At 39.7% G+C, this 18,368-nt stretch overlaps 1 protein-coding gene across 1 annotated transcript in view; it reads left to right on the forward strand.

Annotated features, from left to right (window-relative positions):
- EPSTI1 (epithelial stromal interaction 1) overlaps positions 1-18,368 on the forward strand; it is a 50,350-nt gene that overhangs the window by 17,164 nt on the left and 14,818 nt on the right. Inside the window, exons 5-7 of the mRNA XM_053970647.1 lie at positions 461-544; positions 6,125-6,198; positions 17,161-17,254. Coding sequence (XP_053826622.1) covers positions 461-544; positions 6,125-6,198; positions 17,161-17,254 — 252 coding nt within the window. The remainder of the gene's footprint in view (positions 1-460; positions 545-6,124; positions 6,199-17,160; positions 17,255-18,368) is intronic.

Genomic DNA, 18,368 nt, shown 5'->3' on the forward strand with positions numbered 1-18,368 from the left:
AGAAAATGAGAAATCTTTCCATAAATATGTAGCAATCTGTATCACAGATGATATCTCAAATAACAACCAGAACAGTTGTAAAGCCACTTAAATGTATCTTCTGGCATGCTGCTTATGCTTGGACTAATTGATCAATGTACCACCCTGTCCTGTGCTTATGTGGAAATGTTGTTCCTGTTACAAGAGGTATAAATGCTTGCAAGTTATCAATCAGCTGTGTGAGTCTTTGCATGGATGCCCATTTATCAGTCCTAGATTTCTCAGCCTTCTTAAAGCCAATATTGCAGTAGCTGTTGCACAGCCTGCATTATTCACTGTCTTATTTTAAGGGAAAAAATCCAGACATTTTCCCCTAACACATTTTAGGTTTGAAAGATGTGCACTATAGGAGTCAAGTTACCTCATGTGTTCCTTGTATACATAAATATGTAAAATAACTTCCTATGTTTATGTTGCACAGCACAAGAGAGAAGAGTATGTAAAAGCAAAAAAGGCAGCTGAAGAAGCTGAAATCCTGAAAAAGAAAGCAATTCAGAGAGAAAAGGTATATCTGGTCACTGCATATAACAGTCTTGATGCTTGATTTTGCTGAACTACATGAAGCTGGCTAATTAAATTAAGTGGTAACCCTGAATGGTATTGAGGAATTAGGAAATGTAGTCCTCCTCCTCTTTGTAGCTGACTGAAGGATGCCTGCCCAGGGTTTTTGGGGGCTTGAGTGTTCCTTTGGCTCATCAGAAACTCCAGCCTTTCAGCTGCATCTATCTGGCAGAGTTAGCAGAAAGGGAGAACATGAAGGTCAGGAGTAAATTATGTGAAGGTTATATGGTTCATTTTGGCATGAGCTCCCTCTCTAAGATTGGATTGTAGCAGTTGGCACAGAGACCTTATAGGAATCCATAACTGCCTGTGCACATGGGAAGAATACTAGAAAATCCAGCCTGTCAGGATTGAAAAGATATCCAAATTATGGAAAGGTCAGTGTAGTCTACATGCATTGTGCTGAGAGCACCCTGAAATTCAACTGCCCCTCCAGCCCTTCTACGGCCTGCACACACAAGTGTCTTGCTAATAGGTCATATCACTCTTCCTTCTAATAGTCTCCATATATTGACACCAATGATAGCTCACTTGAAAAATTTCTTTTATTATTTTTAATTTGTTTGCTTTCTCTAGTTATTCTCACAAAGCATCTTCTTGTTCTTTGTGCTTACAACCCTTTGTAAAAGTTCATTTGTGTCTCCTTGGTGGCAACCAAGTAGTACTTGCTTGAGAATGCAGTGTGGAATTTAAATGAAAAATGAAAGGAGAGGGAGCATGATACTGATGAGCTCATTAACAAGGAGAGAAAGGGAGATTTAAGGTTTGCAAGTTTTGTCTCTACAACAGTAAAAATGATTTTCTGTGCAGAAACTGCATGTTGAGAGTTAATTAAAAAGCCATCGATACTGGTTGGCATACAAGGGTGTGCATAAACAGAAATAACTGTAATTGCCTCTAGGTAAGGGTTAGTCTGTCCCTGGTCTGTCAGTGGTTAGTATTATACTTTGGGCATAAGCCCATACACAATAGCTTACAGGAACAATGAATACTAGCACCTGAAAATGTTGTTAGCTGTTACCATCTCATGTATAGCTCCAGACACAGTGATGATAGCAGTGGAAGAGAGTGGATTAATTATTTAATATATGATGCTTGCCCATGGGCATTGGACAAGAAAAATGTTAAAAGACTGCTATCATTTCTAGTTACATCTGGAAAATATATTGATGTATCAGGTTTGTTTTCATGCTCTTTAATTTCCTTACCTTCACTCCCACAGATTATAAAATCTTTATAGATGTTGTAGATAGTAAAACTGTAAGTATCCAGTTTTGCTGAAGGAGGATGCAACATTGTAGCAAACATCTTTGCCAGACTGCCTAATTTGACTAAATAAACATATACCCACAAAGCAATCACACAAAACAGAGAGGCGTGAAAGGGAACTCTTAGTTTGAATTTGTTTATTCAGATTGTCTTTCACAATAGTGATAGAGCTGATGGAGATTTCTTTTTGGAAGATGATTAAATATTAAACATTCAACCCTGTGTTTAAGAAGAGAATGCTGAAAAGCCACTGGAAGGTGCCAATTTGGCTATCTCACTCTGTCTACAGATGAAAGGCTCCCAAGACCTGAGAATGACACGGATCCTACCGATGCTGTACCACCAGCGTTGGGCTCTGTTTACCAAAGGAAAGGAGCTTTTTATTTGAAGTGATAGATTTGTACTCAACTGCACCTGTAGGGCATTGGCTGAGAGCATGTCTTTTTGCAAGTTCACAGGCCGTCTTTTCTTGCTTGCCAGCCCTTTTGCTCAAGGTTATTATTCATTCAATAAAAACCAAATTGTGTGACAGTTTGAGAGGAGATAATAGCTAGCCAGCTTTATCAGCAGGAGCCCTGGAACTTTCACAGCTGGAAAGCTTCTTTGCCAACAGACATGAATGGTGAAGCCCTACAGACTAATGTGCGATGACTAGAACGGGTGCTGATACTCAGCTCAGTTCTTCCTTGATTGTAAGGATGATGTACTGTAAGCCTGTGAACTTAGGATCTGTTTATGTTAGTGTTTTAATGCTGGTTTTGCAGAGAAAAGCAGCATCCCTTTTCCCACTATCTTTGTAAACAAGCAAAAACTGTGAGTCTGCCAAAGCAGTACCCAAGTACAGAAGGTCTGCCTTACCAACTGTACGAGTCCACCTGCCTCTCTCTGTCATTCTTGAATTAACCATGGGGTTATAAGCTGCTGGAAGACCAGCTTGGCATCTACCTTGTCTCTCTCCAACTTCCAGAGAGAGGAAAGATTCTTCATTCTGTGCTCCACAGGGCCATCTTGCATAAACAAATACTCAGGTCTCCCATGCACTTCAAGACAGGCAGCTTGTCCTGGGACTATTGGGGTTTGTTAATGGGGTAACCGTGGGCTGCCTGAGTTTGGGTATTCTAAGCCAATAATGAGTGCTCACTGAAATAATTCGGAAAAGACTTTGTAACATGAGCAGAGAATTCCCTTTTTCTGTATTTTTCTCTGATGCTCAGGTGTGTGTCTAATCCACAGAAAATGTTTAAGTACACGAGAGGTAGTTTTTTTGTTATTTGCTCATTAGTAGTAGATGTCTGGGGTTGGTATCTTTTGTGCAGCCATTCACATCACAGTGTTTGACTGGATCATAATTTCCTTTGTGTCTGTTGGGTGAAAGGACTGTCAAAGTTCCCCAAAAAATAAGCAAGAAACTGATACTTGGCTTCTTGTTTATTAAACTTTTCTCATTTTTGTTGCATGTAAAATTGGTTGACTTCAGCACAATGGATATTTCTGTTTCCTGTCACTGAATTTCTGTTGCTGTTACCCTGCATTTAGCATTTCCTTTATAGTTTAGATCTTGACTTATTATTAGAATATTCAAACAATTTGAAATGAAAAGGCTCAGTGTAATTATACTGCAGGCAACATTTTTTTCTTTTACATTATGTAATAAACAGTCCTGCCATCTTCAAAAACTGTCTTATTTAGGATAAGCTGTAATTTCATTTTATTCTTTATCAAATCATGTGCTCTTTAATTTGACTGTGTTAATCAGCATGAGTGGTCTTCTGTCAGGAATTTGTTAAAACCAGGCACTTCACAGACCTTCTGCTAATATTTTTCAATGTGTTTACCTTCAATATCACAGCTGTTCCACTCTTGGCTTTTTGAACATGGTGCCAAATGTGGAGTGCTTTGGCAATGTCTATTGATAGATTGTCATCACTTACAGAATGTGCCCGTCCTGTCGACTGTCACTTGTATGCATCCTTAAGCAGGTGTCCTAGGGTAAACTTCCAGAGTAAAACGTAGTCACACCAGCCACAAGTGAGCATTTTCAAGATGCAGGAGTTTTCTTCAGGTACCATTCTGGTGGTAGAATAGCTGTAGGATATTCCTTTATTTTTTCATCTAGTGGGACGTAGGGTTGATACTGAAGGTTTGTATTTATCAAAGGTTTGTATTCTCTAGATGTCACTAGCTAGGAGCTAGACCACAACAAGTCCTGTGAGCTTTAGATTTTCTTGGAACTTTTTGAATTTCTTTATTTGAACGTTCAGGACCCTTGCAATATGATGGTGGATCCCACATCCAATGCTTTTTGAGAGGTGAAGGCATCAGCTTGTGGTATTGGGCAGTGTTGGGGAAAAGCCTGGGAGTTATGGCTGGTGTCTCAAGGGTATCAGCATCACCTTTGACAATAACACCAGCCATAAAATTTCTTTTCTGCCTCTTTCTTTTCCTGTAAACTGTGAAGCTGCACAAATGAGTGGGAGTTTTTTTGCCTAACATATCATCTGTGTCTAGGTTAGGAGCAAACAATAATATATCCCCTGAAAACTCTAAAATCACCCATACTGTGTAGTGATGCTCCTTACTATATTTTGGTTAAATTTTTCTATTGCATCAGTATGTCATACCTTCTATCACTGTTTCTGCATGTCAAATGAGTGAACAACAGGACATCTTATTCAAAGATTCCCCTTCTTCCTTTTGTTTATTTCGCACTGCCTTTTTCTAAATAACAGCTTCTAAGTCTTTTGCCTTCCAGCAGTTTTTATCATCACACAACATAGTAGCTCTTTTCCTATCTGCAGACGTCTGAAAGGATTTTTTTTTCTTAATCCAATGCATGCAAAGGAGGAATTTGCACTTGTTTTGCAAATCTCTTTCAGACAGTCATTCTTTATCCAATTAAAAAATATGCATCCTGAAATTGCTAAAGACAAAGTAATTGAGTAACTGCCAGCAGAATTGTGATTTTTCTGAAATGTTTTTCATTGCAGGACAGAAAGAAGATTATGGAACTGGGGATTTCAGCCCTGTTCTTAACACCCCTTACCCCCTTACATGTTTCCCCTTCCTTGTTCTCCCTGTCCTTGAGCAGTACCTCTGCTCAGGCAGTGTTCTCTCCCTGATTTGGGGCTCTGGCCACAGGGGCCATTTTCACCTACACCTCCCTTCCCATCTCTGCAAGATATTGTCTGAAATTTCCAGGGCACTTTGTTCAGAGCAATGTCTGGTTGCTGGGTTACTGAGCAATTACCTTTTTTCATTTTGAGGATGGGCAATGAGCGGAGTGACAGTCCAAGACTGTATTTTGCTCCACATGAGAGTTGTTGTGATCATTTCTTGAGAGCTCTTACTGGAGCATCCCCCCACCAAGTGCAGTGTGGGAGCTCAAAATACAGCAGGCTGAAATCTCAGGCTGGCACTTCTAACTTTGCTTTTTATACACTGAACTGCCTTTTAACTGCTCTTCCCACTGGACCTAACTGCATCCTGTGAGCCAAAACAAAAATTTGGCTGGCCTCCTTTTCATTGGAAGTTAGCTTGAATTGCATGTTGCTGCTGTTGCAGCAAGTTCTCTAGTTTTTGCTTTATTTTAATATTTTATTCTACGTGAATTTGGGATTTGGGCAGCTTAGATGATACTTCCATTGGAAATTATGTGCAATTTTATATTAAAGGACTTAATCATTTGTGGGGTATCCAGATTTAAAGAGGAATTTTTTGTGTCAAGGATTTGGTTGGCTCTTGCAACAGATATGGTATCTGAGGCAGAAGAATGCTGGTTAAGTACAAATGTCTCCCACGTTCGTTTGTCTTAGCATGTATTCAGCTGGCCAGTACCTAACACTCCTGCAAGTCAGCTCTGTGAGCTACATATATTCACATCACTGCACTGTCAGTGCCACAGGACGATCATCTGCTTTGGTGCAGTGGTTTAGGTCTTCTGCCTTCTTGCAAGGACCACAGTTACATCAGCTGCACCCTGAGACGTCCCCCAGCAGTGCTGTGACATGATGGCTGTGAAGGCTCACAAGGGCTTTTGGGTAGATGGGTACTAGGAGCACCATGTCATTTGCTAATTTAAACAGGTCTCTTGACTAGAAGATATTGACTAGGAGATATGAGATTGAGTCATTTCGGTACCCAACTGCTATAGATCTTTTAAAAACAAAAATATTGAAATATTGGAATTGAAATAATTGATGTCTGTTTTTGGTTTTTTGAAAACCTCAAGTATTTTTTCCTGATTTTAATGCTCTAGGCAGAGAGACTTGAAGTTAAAAAAAGACAAGAAGAAATGCAAAGAAGAGAGACGCTTCTTGAAGATCAAAAGTAGTACGTAAAATTTGAAACTTATTACCTAAAATTCCTTATCTACTTGTCCTTCTGTTTTGTTTGTTTGGATTTTTAATTATTATTTAATATTATCTTATTTGTTTGCATTTTTTCCTTGTTTGGGACTCAAGAAGGATTTAGCTGCTGTTGCTATTTTTTTTAAATTTTTGACTTGAAAGTTTTGACTTCAAGAAAATGGGCACAAACTGAACCACAGGAGGTTCCTACTGAACACTTTTCTACTCTGAGAGTGGCTGGACATGAGCACAGGCTACCCAGGCAGGTTGTGGATTCTCCATCCTTGAACATATTCAAAAGTTCTGGGCAACTGTCTCAATGTGGCCCCACTTGAGCGGAGGGTAGGACAAGACGACATACAGCAACCTCAATGATTTTATGATTCTGTGAAATATTCAAGCCTCCTCCACACCTTATTCTATGAGAAATTTTGTCCTGTAGACCTCTTTTATCTTCCTAAAGCATACACTTTGAAATGAAAGTTGTGAATTATAAAATTACTTTGTGCTTTCGTTCTTTAACTGAATCAATATGTAATCAATCCAAGACTAATTATCAAAACAGAATCTAAATTGCATCTCCACTCATTTATTTTGTTGATTAGTAAAGAAGTCTAATCCACATGTAAATAATGAGGACTTCATCTATTTAGCATAGTCCTACTTAAATGTGGAGATATGTTGTAAAGACCTATTTCCCAAGAATACCTCCTTAATGTCAGATTTAGATACGGCCTAAATCCTGATATAATTAATTCCACTGGCAGTGGAGTTCCTGCCTTGCCCATTCACTCCACCCCATTTATTTGTTTCTAACTGATTCTATCACATAATTAACACACAATGTTGTTTAGTCACCTTTATCTTTTTTATCTTTGGCTTCTGAAATTACTCACCTGTATTCTAAGCCTGATTGATTGCATTTTCCTCCTCTATGACCTTTAAAGAAATCACTTCTGTCCCATGCTAGTAGCTCCAGTTCCTTCATCATTTGCCCAGACTCTGTTATCTAAGGTACAGACATTTTAGTGCTTTGTCACTGACTCCAGCTTTTCTTGTATTTTTCCTTTTGTTTGTTCCCATTTGGCTTTAGGCATAGTTCTTTCCCTTAATATGTTGCCAGTATTTGTCTCTAGATATTGGTGTTTGGCTTGCTGTTTATTCTGGTGTGGATGCCTACACACACACAGCTTGATTCCTCAGGAATTCTGAAGACTGCACAACTTTAGATCTCTGCCTGTTTCTGACAAACTAGACACTTTAATTCTCTTTGAGCCTAAATCAACAGCAGACACATCACATCTTTGCAGTGCAAAGTTCTCAGTTATGGGTCTTGCTTTTCCTCAGGGGATTGTCAGGGTTCTTGTCTTCCCATTTAATCTGTTTTTTTATCTTAAGGCATATTCAGTTATGAATGACACATATCTCTTCCCTTCCTTCTCCTTCCCTGCCTGTACCTTTTTTTTTGCTTAGGGTGAAATGAATTCTGCTGTTGAGTGCTCTTGCCCATTAAAAGTAAATTTTGTTTTGCAAAAGTTTTTGCAGGCCCAAACCCTCTGAAACATAGGAAAACAGGAAACGGTCACTAGTGAAAAATTCCATCACCAAAAGGGTGGCCAAGCATCAGAACAGGTTGGAAATGGTTGAGTCACCATCCCTGGTGGTATTTGGAACATGTACTTATGGAATGGTTGCTTAGGGAAATGGTTGAGTGCTGGACTTGGCAGTGCTGTGTTAATGGCTGGAGGTCTTTTCCAACACAAATGATTCTATGTGGGCAGCCAGGTAGTCCTCAGGTGGTGCAGGAGCTCTGGCTGCCCGGGCACTTCCTGGCAGCCATTCTGTCCACTGATTAAGGAAGCCTTGTGAGCATTCAGCTGGTGACATCTCTGATGCAATTGAAAGTGAGGATGGACTCGTCACTACAATGTCTCAAGCTCCATTGCTTGAGTTTAACTATCAGAACATTATTTCTGTCTACTATGTATTGAACATACACCAGGAGGGCCCTGTAGATCCTTCACCTGGAGGAAGTAAGCTGAAAACCTACCTCCAGTGAATGCAATTTTGGTAAAGCAAAGCCCTCACATGCTGCAGTGTTAAGGAAACTTGCCTGTCCAACCATCCAGGAGCCGCTCCATCAGTCACTCCACCTCAGCTGGGACTGAGGCCCCTTTGCAGCCACATCCCCCATGCTCACACAGTCACATCAGGTTCAGTCCAGGTTTCCCTACCAGTTCAACCACAGGTTTCCCACTGCAGACTCTCACATGTCCAGATACTTAATCATGGTGCAATAACTAAATAATAAAGTAGCAGCTTGAGCTGGTGCTTCCAAGGAGGCACCCTAAACAAAGGAACCCCTGAGCTTTTATCCCCTTGCAGTCTAAACACAGGGAAGCCTGGGGATTGTCGGTTCCTGTCATTTTTCCCACTGTCCATTCCCCTGGCCAAGTGACAGGTCCCCAGGCCCTTTGTTATGCAAAGGCTTGGCAGTTCATGACCCTTTGCCTGGGACTCAGGCTCCAGCCCCCCAGGGCTCAACCTGCAGCTGGACACTGAGCTAGCTGTGTAGAATGTATTCCTCAGCAGACACAGTGACACTAATGCCTTTCCTGGTCTGAACGAATTCTCTGGTGGGTGCAGGAAGAGGAGGGTGTACCACTGGAGGTTGTTAGTAGGAGATATTGGCATTAAGGAGCACAGCATCCAAGAGTAATGAAAAGCTGTGTGACATTTCAGATTTTGTGAAGTAACTCCATTGAAGTACTGCTGGTTATTAGTGACATGTGTGCATAGAAGTTCTTGGTATTTAGAGATGTGCTTTTGCCTGCCATGCAAAAATGAGTGACTCAATACTTCCCTCCTCTAAGACCCTTCATCTAGAGGCAAAGAGAACAAATATGGGGGTTGTGCCCCTTTCCTCACTGTCTCTGCTAGGGTATTTTGATCTCCTCTGCTTGCTGGGAATGGGACAGAAAGAAGGTCATGTGCTGCATATAAAGCAGTGACCTCTGCAAAGTTGTGGCTTATACAGCCATTTCAAAAGATAAGCTCCCTTGTTAGTCTGTCCTCTGTAAGATCTGTAGCTGCAACATCACAATTTTCCTGAGATCAATGCCAACCAGCAGTCTCATTAACTGGGAAACCTTGAATTGATCACCACCTCCAGCTGTATCAGCCTCCAAGGGGTACAGCCCTAATCAGTACCTCTCCTGCATGAAGTGTTGCTTCTATTTGATAAGGAAAGGCACTTAAGATTCTCATGTCATTAACATGATCTGACTATAAAGTATGATGCTGCCCAGAGTTTTGTTTTTCTGATTAAATTCCTGTCACTATTAAAAACAAGAACTTCCCCCTGAAATCCCCTTTCAAAGGGTCTAACATGAAGTGAGTGCTAAAAAGAAGGATTGTCTGTAACCTTGTGTGCTGTCTACAGAATATAGTTATTTCCCATCTCTTGAAAGCTTTGATAGCTTCTTTGTGTGCAACAGGTCCTTGAAAGTCAGCTATACCTGTTACCACAGTTGTTTGAATATGTGTTTGTGTCTTGTGAGAATGTAGTCTACACAGGCATGCAGACTGCCATGAAAAAGTCTGCAAGCCTCACAATTTTGGGAACAGCCCCTCCTCTGACCCCGGTGGACTCAGGCTTTGTTCAGTGACTAAAACAGAAAAAACTCACAAGGTGGCTCCTGAAACATCTGTGTATGAAAAGTCTTAAGAGCACACAGGAGCAGACTTTGGGGCAGAGAAGTTGCTGAATAGCATGATTACTGTAGGTTGTGCTAACAGAAGAGAAGCACGTGAGAGATTTGTTGGTGACAGTGCTGCTGTGGCTCTGTCCCTGCAGATACCAGATTTAGAAAATGGGGAGTATGTGCTGACTTTTTTCCAGAAACTACTTACACATGAAATGGACTCCTTCCTTCTGAGTCATGGTATCCTGGATGCATTTTGCATTATTGGCCTGATTGTGTTTCTGTCAGAGTGCATTAGAAGGTAATGGAGGCTCATGTAGTCTGTACTTTGAATTGTTAATCCATGCGAGGGAAGAACTGAGTGCACATCTTTCCAAAAGGACACAAGGAACAGAACTTTTCAGGACATTCCCTCTTTAGTTAGTACACCACATTTGTCATTTAAACAGTAATGAGGATGGATATGTAATGACTGGCTGTTTCAGAGGCTTGCTGTGCAGGCTGTGTGGATCTGTGTCTGAACTGTAGGGTGTCTTACCATGCTGTTTTAGCCCAGATCTCTAGTTAGATGTTAGAAATTGTAGTGTTGGATGGGGTCCACTCTTTTTCTAATAGCCATCTACACTGTTTTTCTAATAGCCATCTACCTATTTATGTAATGGAAAAAGTAGTCTGAAAAATAGGGTTACTTTCTAATACTACTTTGCTACATATTCATGCCTCTGGTTTTGTGAAGGTTTTATTCCTGTAAAAATTCCTGGCACAGCTGCACTCGGATACATGTGCGCACTCAATATATTCTGCTCAGAATTTGGAGCTGGAAACAGCATTTGCCAGAGTGTCTCTGAGTCCATATTCCAAACACAATGCAGGAGGTTCACCAAACCAAGCTGATATACACTTGCCTGCCAAAGCAGCTTTCTCAAAAGTCATAAAATGCAGGAGAATAAAACCTGAATCAAAACAGAATTTTTATTTATTTATCAATTTTTACAGGATAAATGCTAGTGTCCTTGCCAGTTTTCAGTCCCCTATGATGTGTGGTTCAAACAGCAGGCTGGCAACAAATTTTCCCCACAGAAGTGCAAGTGTAAACCTGACCAGACTTTTAATACAGGTTGCTAAAGAGAATGAAAGAGGGCTCGCACAAAAAGCATTTGCAGCCTTGAGAATCCTTTGTTTGCTTCTTTTTGCCACAATTGTCTTCGTTTTGTTCATTTGCTCCTGATTATTTTAAGCGTTGTCAATTATTTAGCTAACAGGCAGAAAACTAGGCTTTTATAGACATCCAAAGGGGCTCTCTTGAGTGTAATAATGAAAGCAGTTTATTGAACGCCTGTGAGGTTGCTTTCTAATTGTGCGCATTAATCTGCCCATGCAAGCTGGCTGAAAATATAGAAGCAGATTGCACATGCAGATGGAGCACACAGAATGGAATGCAATAGACTTATACGAAACTGCATTTTCCTTAAAACTGGATTTATGCTCATTACTTCAGATAATAAATGAAGCTTACCTCTAAAATAACATCCAGGAATACTGGATGACTTGGTGGGAGGAACGAATAGCTGACCTGTGTTATTTCATCCAGTTGGGGAAACAAAAAAAGCAAGTGGGTTGAGAGGATAGATTAGTTTTGAGTGTGGGTAGAAAATTATGAAAATAATTCTTCTGAGAAAGTTGCTTTTTTTTTTTTCTTTAAACAACCTATTTTTATACTTTCTTGAAGCCTTATACCTAAGATGAGCTAGTGGCACATTTTTTGTTCTTATCCTCAAACTCAGGAACAGATGCTCAAGAACTTGCAGACAAGAAATCCTCCTAGCCAAGATAGCAGTGTTTGATAGCTATCATTAGGTTTGTCTAAATCGTCTGTACTATGACCTTGCATTACTGCCAGTGAAGTCTATATTAAGCTTGGTATGTGGCTACTGGGAGGATTTCTGTCGGAAATCAGGTGGGCTAAATATCCAGAGAATGGCCTTTCTTCATAGTAAAGTGTGTCGTAGTTGAGATGGAGACAATACAAAGCAACACACTCCATTTTCAGAAGGCTTCAAACTGTTTTTATTATAGCATGCATGCATACACATTCTTACAAAACTCATAAGTTTACACTTTACTCATTGGTCATGAAAGACAAAATGCTTATTGGAATAGACAGTTGCAGGTTTCTCTTATTTATCCTTCTTTCTTTCTATGTCAATGACCTTAGTAGAAAATTCTTTCAGGGATAAAGATGTATCCTCTTATCAAACTTCTCTTTGGCTCACAGAAGTCGCTGTAAAACCTCTCCCACAAAAGGGCATTGCAGAAGAGCCATCAACATCGTACATGAATTTGAGGTGTTAACAATTTCATGTAATTTTTTTACTACATAGCCTCCAACAAAAGATGAGTCCCCCATCTACACACACTCCAGAAATGAACATTAGTTCATGCTGGCAATTTTGGACATGGCTGATGTTTGTTTATTATTCTTACCCAAAAAGTGGCCTCTGTCCTGTAGCTCAGGGTAAGAATTGAGGTACAAGAGAACCATGATCCCTGTGGAGTTGAAGTCATGTTTGTTGCTAACAGACAGAGATGTTTTTACTACCTTACCCCTTGTCATGGTTTTGTTAGGCCAATGGCCTCGGTACCAGCCAGCCTACCTTGTGGGCCACAACAAATGACTGACCAAGATCCACATGGCAATGCACAAGGCAGAGCTCTCACTGAGGAAGGAGCAAGGGCATCAGTGAAAACACACCCACCATGGACCTTGCTGAAATGAAGGGCAGCATTTCTTCTGGGTAGGCCTTTGTAGGGTTATGCAACTAATCTTGATTTCTGCAAAAGTTGAGGAAGTTGTTATACTTAGTCAATTAAGTATGTTAGAGTGAGAAGAAGTTGGAGATACACTTGCTAGTGCTGCAAAAAGATGCCTTGAATTAAATTCCGGGTTGAGTTTTTTGTTGTTGAATTATTTTTCTTTTCTGAGAGGGTGAGTCTGGCTATTTTTAAAAATTATCATGAAGCTTCTGGGTATATGTGTGAAACTAACATTATGTATACAGTATGCATGCTTCTTAGTTTTCCAGTTGAATTGGGAGAAAATGGTGAAAAGTCACTTCAGCATTGCTTACAGGCAATTATTTTGGAAGCTGATATGTCCAAGTCGTTCAGCAGTAAATGCTTCTTCTGTGGTCTTAGTGGCTACTCAAGTTGTCTACTCTTTGCAATAACTATCTTTATTTGGGGTTCTTTATTTTGACTTTTTTTATTACTATTTTTGAATGACTCTTAGCATACTTGTGGATGTTCATTAGAGCAGAATTGTAATGGTGGAGATGCTGCAGCTTGAGAAAACAGTAAGTTCATGAGCTGTCTTGTTTTCAATAGTAGTAAGAATTGGCCATTATATTTTACAAAGAGAAATATATATTTGTCAAGAGAAATAAATAGATTTATCATATATGCAAAAGTATTGTGCTGCTTTTTTTTTTTTCCCAAATGTACTGGCATAAAGGCCAGTATATTTTTTGGTATACTGGCATTTCAATATCCATCAATTAAAGCAAAAGAATTAACTGCTATTGGTTCCATTGGGGAGAACTAATGATAATTACAAGAAGCCTTTTAATGAATGCATTTTTAATGTTAGTGTATAAAACAGAATTAAAGCTGAGAACTTTATGTGTAGGCAGGAAAATTATTTTCTATCTGTCCTTGTTCTGAGAGGAATACAGTCTCAAATGAAAAGCTTAGCAAGTGGTGCTGTGTGACTCCTGGATGGAGGAAAATGCTGGTAATGCTGGAAAATCCTGAGTCCATATCCTTATTCATGTCCCTAAGGATGAATCCTTTTCAAGACTTTTGTTATCCTTGTAGATGTGACAGTAGTTAAAAGCAATTGACACACAAAATTGAAGACCTTATTCTGCAGAGGAATTTAGACCTTGGATCTTGGAACGAGATTATTGTGGGTCCCCAGATCTTTTGCAGTTGCATTCTGGAGTCAACTGTGGAGCTGTCTGCTTCTCATCTATCAGGGCTGGTGATCCTGTTGGATCACACGAACTCCTACACAGGCCTGAGGAACTTGGCCCACTCTGGCTTTTATAACCATCCCCTCATCTCACCCTAGTGGGAATGTGGGCAGCATTTAGTCCCAAACACTTGTTGAGCTTCAAATAAATGGTTTTGCATAGCAGCTTTTTTTTAAAAGAAAGGCCTCTGCCTGAAGAGTAGCTGTGGAATGTAAAGCCGTATATCTGAGGACCCACAGAGAGTGTCTGCAACATTTCTGATTTCTACTGTCATGCACCAGACCCTTCTAGCACATTACTCAATGATCCTGGCAGCAGAGTTAGTATTTTCTCATGGCAGCTCTTAAGAGTTATTCAGACTCCAAATCCAGTATTGTGCTTCACTCCACCACCTCTGCATCTGTACTGATAAATTTAACGCTGTCAATCACTGTCATTTCTGAGGCCAACAGGCCTGAGAGTGCCTGCTTCCATTGCTAGAAAACTTTTTTACCTCCCAAAATGGTGTGGTAGCATCTAAAATGCCTGTTGGGAGCTGTGGTTGATATTCATTCCTCGACAGAAGCCATGAATTGTTTGTGAAAGTTCTGTTTGAGACAGGCCAAAAGAATTCCAGCAATAGTTACTGCACTATAGATGCTGAGTTGCCGTGCTAAAAGCAGTGCTTGGTGCTATTAAACACACCAGTACAGGAGGAAGCTGTTTTAATTAGCAGAGCAAAAGGTTTTTTCCCAATGGTGTAATGGGAGACAGGACTACCCAGACAAAATACCCTCATAAGATCACTCCAGCTTAACCAAAGTATCAGTGGTTCTCTTCAGAGTGATGCTTAGGGGTAGTTGGTACTCAGGCTAGCAGCCTATTAGGAGAGTGCCTTCTTGGTTAGTCCAAATCTTTTATCTCCTTTTGCCTAGCTGTGTTTGAAGGGTATCAGGATTCTACTGCATTCAAATAAATTTCTTCATCTCATGCTCTTCTTTCCTTAATGTTACTAAGTTTAGAGGAACACATTTTAGCATTTTTGATTAGCCCTTGAAGTTTTAGCAAGTGAATGAGATGTTGCTCCAGCTGTCTGACTGTGTACTGATATGCTGGTTTCCTTCTGGAGATACTACTTTCCTTTCCAGAACATTAATTGAATAGTCATCTCCCTGAATTCTCTCTTTCCATGCAGTCTGATTTAAGCTATGTTCTCTATTGTTATGACTGCAGGTTTAGTATTATGAAAAATACCATTCAGACATTGTCTGGCAACCCTAGGTGCATTGCTAGGTTTCCACAGAGATGACACACAACAGATTAACATATATAAAACCTGACTTGTCTTCCATTAGAAAACTCAGAAATCTGAGTCCCTTTCTTGTGATAGGAACACTTCATTGATGTATTACTTAATTTGGTGAAGTTAGGGATTTCTCTATTCGAAGGCAGTGCATAGTCTTGCTGAGGAACTTTATTTGCTTCCACTGTTGTAATCAGCGTTTCTGATACTAAAACTGAGTAAGCTTTTCACTTATCAGTGTGCTGATCTGGGAAATTCAATGGCCTCCACCACATTTTTATGCAAATAATGAGAAATTCCACATGCTCCATGTCATTCTCTTGCCATCAATAAGGAATTAGAGCATCTAGGTATAGCACCATCTTGCCACATATTTTTTTGCAGAGCTTCAACCTTCTCAAATATACTCCAGATTTTTTGTAGGAGTTCTTAGTCTTCCTGGTGTAGAAATAAATTGTTATTTGATCAGTTTTAGCATAGGTAGAGAAACACAAAATCTGCAATTTAAATCTTTGCGTTCCCAAAACTATTCTGTGCAATCTTACCACTTAATAACTCATCTTTCATGAAAAAATTTGAGTGCTTAACACTTGTATAAGAAGACTATTTATTCAACCTTTATGTATAAGTACTTTGTGGATCAGGGAAAACAGTGTTTCATCTGGTTCTTTCTTTATTGTACATTGCCTGAGGTCTGTTAACTACCCAGGTAATGGAGGAAAGGGAGTGAACTGGGAATGGTGAGACTCTAAAAGCCTGACTTGCTAGAATTTGAACAAGTACCTTGTACCTGAAGTGGTAACATGGTTTTGTATTGTGTAGAGTAGCAGAGAAGATCTTGTGGTTTCTTGTTGCTTTTCTCAACTTCTCAATGTATCACTCCTCACTGACCAGCAGGACATTTTACCAATAAAGTATTTACTCACAGTTTTAGATTGTGGAGTGAAATATAAAACACACTTGGTAGTCTGTTAATCAGAATCGGTTTTCAGCAGCCAATGCTTTTTCTCTAAGTTTAAGTCTTTAGTAGTGGCATCTTCGCCTACACAGAGCTAGCTGGTTGCCCTGTGAGAAGAGTAAATCTTTGCGTTCAATATCTCTTGAAGCACTTTTTCTGCCCTCACTTCAGTGCTTTCATGTTTTCTAAAGATGTACACAGAAATAAAATTGACTCTTTAACTCCGTTCCTTTGAGTGAGAAAAGACTTCAATATACGCACCTGGGAGTGCAGGTTAAAAAACTGATTCCTCACCACAATACAAACTCCCATCCTTTGTTTTTGTTTGTGACCTAGTTTAATTGTACTTGGTCGAAACTGTGAGCAAAGTGATGCTACTTTAAAATTCTGGGTTTGTTAGGCATGCAGCTGGAAAAATAAAATCGCCCTTGCCAGAATAAGAAATGAAAATGTTGTGCATTAACTAAAGACAAGCATTTTTTCTTGTTACAAAATGCTTGAAAGCCTTTCTGCTTGATAAAGTAATCTGTAGTAAGACTGCATTGTATTAACTGTGAAGGAAAATTTCTGAAAATAATCTTTTAAAGTACTTAGCTGAGATTTATAGATCTCATAGAAGGATTTGCAAGAATTCTGTGAAGCAGTTGGCATCCTCGTGAAGTCCAGTGGTATGTGAGTCTGTTGTACAGGAGCTTTACAATGAGGAAAGCACAGCCACTGTACGCCCCAAATATGCAAATGACCATAATTGTTTGCTTAAAAAATCATCCCAGCAAATGTCTTATCCACAGTGTGGGTTCTGTATCCTCTGTCCCATTTGTTTCCATAACCTTTTTTTTTTTTCTACCTGTGATGTTTTTCAGCAGACACATGATAAAATATCTAGGCTAGATTCCAAGGGTGGAATAAAAATCTGTGTTTATTTTTATGGAATCACTAACAATTCTATTTGGATTGAATTTCTTCATAGCAAAACCAATGAATTCCTGAACAGATTGGACGTGGGTTTGCCAAAGAGTGATTCCTGTCAGATTGCTAATCCTGGCCCAGAATCTACAGCATGGGTAAGCAAAACGGCAGTGTGTGCTGTATTTTCTATCAGCTTTCCAGGTGCTGTCAATAGTGTAATGTTAGAATATCCTAATTGAGCTTAATTGCCGAGACGTAACTCAGTGAGTACCAAGGATCCTTTCTGGGTGAATGAGACTGCCTACTTTGTCTTTTCCACACTGGCAGGGTATTCTACATAGTAGAGGACTGCTCACAGATCTTTTTCTGATAAATGAGAACCAGATATATATTCTAAGGTTAGATATTTTAAGTATGCCCTGTACCCATCCACTGGTGGTAAGCTTTTATGAAATCTCAGTAAGTTAATGTCAGCAGATGCCTTACTACATTAAAAAATACAGTCAAAAGAGAAGCTTGTTTCTCAGTGCATCCTAAAAGTGATTCCATACATTGCTTGGGATCTTTGTCCCAGTTTGAAGTAGTCTGGTAAGTATCAGTGTAATTAGGAAATAGATAAAATATTGCTTCAATTTCATTATTCTTATTGACTCTAAGAGGCTTTTTTGCATACAATTAGTCTCTCCATGTCTAAACCAAGCTTTTCTACTAATGTAGAAAGTTTCAGTGAGGACTATTAACCCTGAAAGAGAAGTATTTATTCTGTAGGGAGGTGGATAATTGGGGAAGGACAGAGAACAGGGAGCCAAGCAGACAGAAATTAACATTGGAAGCAACTGAGCAGAAGTTTAGAAGTATCTGATCTGGGCAGCCCTCTGTTGTATATAGCCTTGAGCACCAACTGTTGGGTAACAGGAAGGGAAGATTTGCCTCCATATTTCCTCAGATGCCTTAGAAATGGGAAAAAATCCTCCCTTTACAGAAATTGCTGCCAACAGGGTATATGACACATCTGTCTTGCCTCTAATATCTCCTCCTGATTTTCCTTGCATGAAAAGGGAAGTTAATATTGAAACTAGGTTACATTCCCCTTTAATTCTTCAGAATATCTTGTATCTCTGAAAACCCTAAAGACATTTTAGCAAATGTGGGCAGATATATAGCTAGAAAGTGCCAATTTCTGCCTAGCACTGCTGGACAAAAAGTCAATTGTAGGAGAGTGGCTTTCAGACTTTATTTTGTAGTCCTGGGTGAACAACCAAAATGAAG

This window comes from Vidua macroura, chromosome 2 (assembly GCF_024509145.1).
Source record: "Vidua macroura isolate BioBank_ID:100142 chromosome 2, ASM2450914v1, whole genome shotgun sequence".
Taxonomy (NCBI): domain Eukaryota; kingdom Metazoa; phylum Chordata; class Aves; order Passeriformes; family Viduidae; genus Vidua; species Vidua macroura.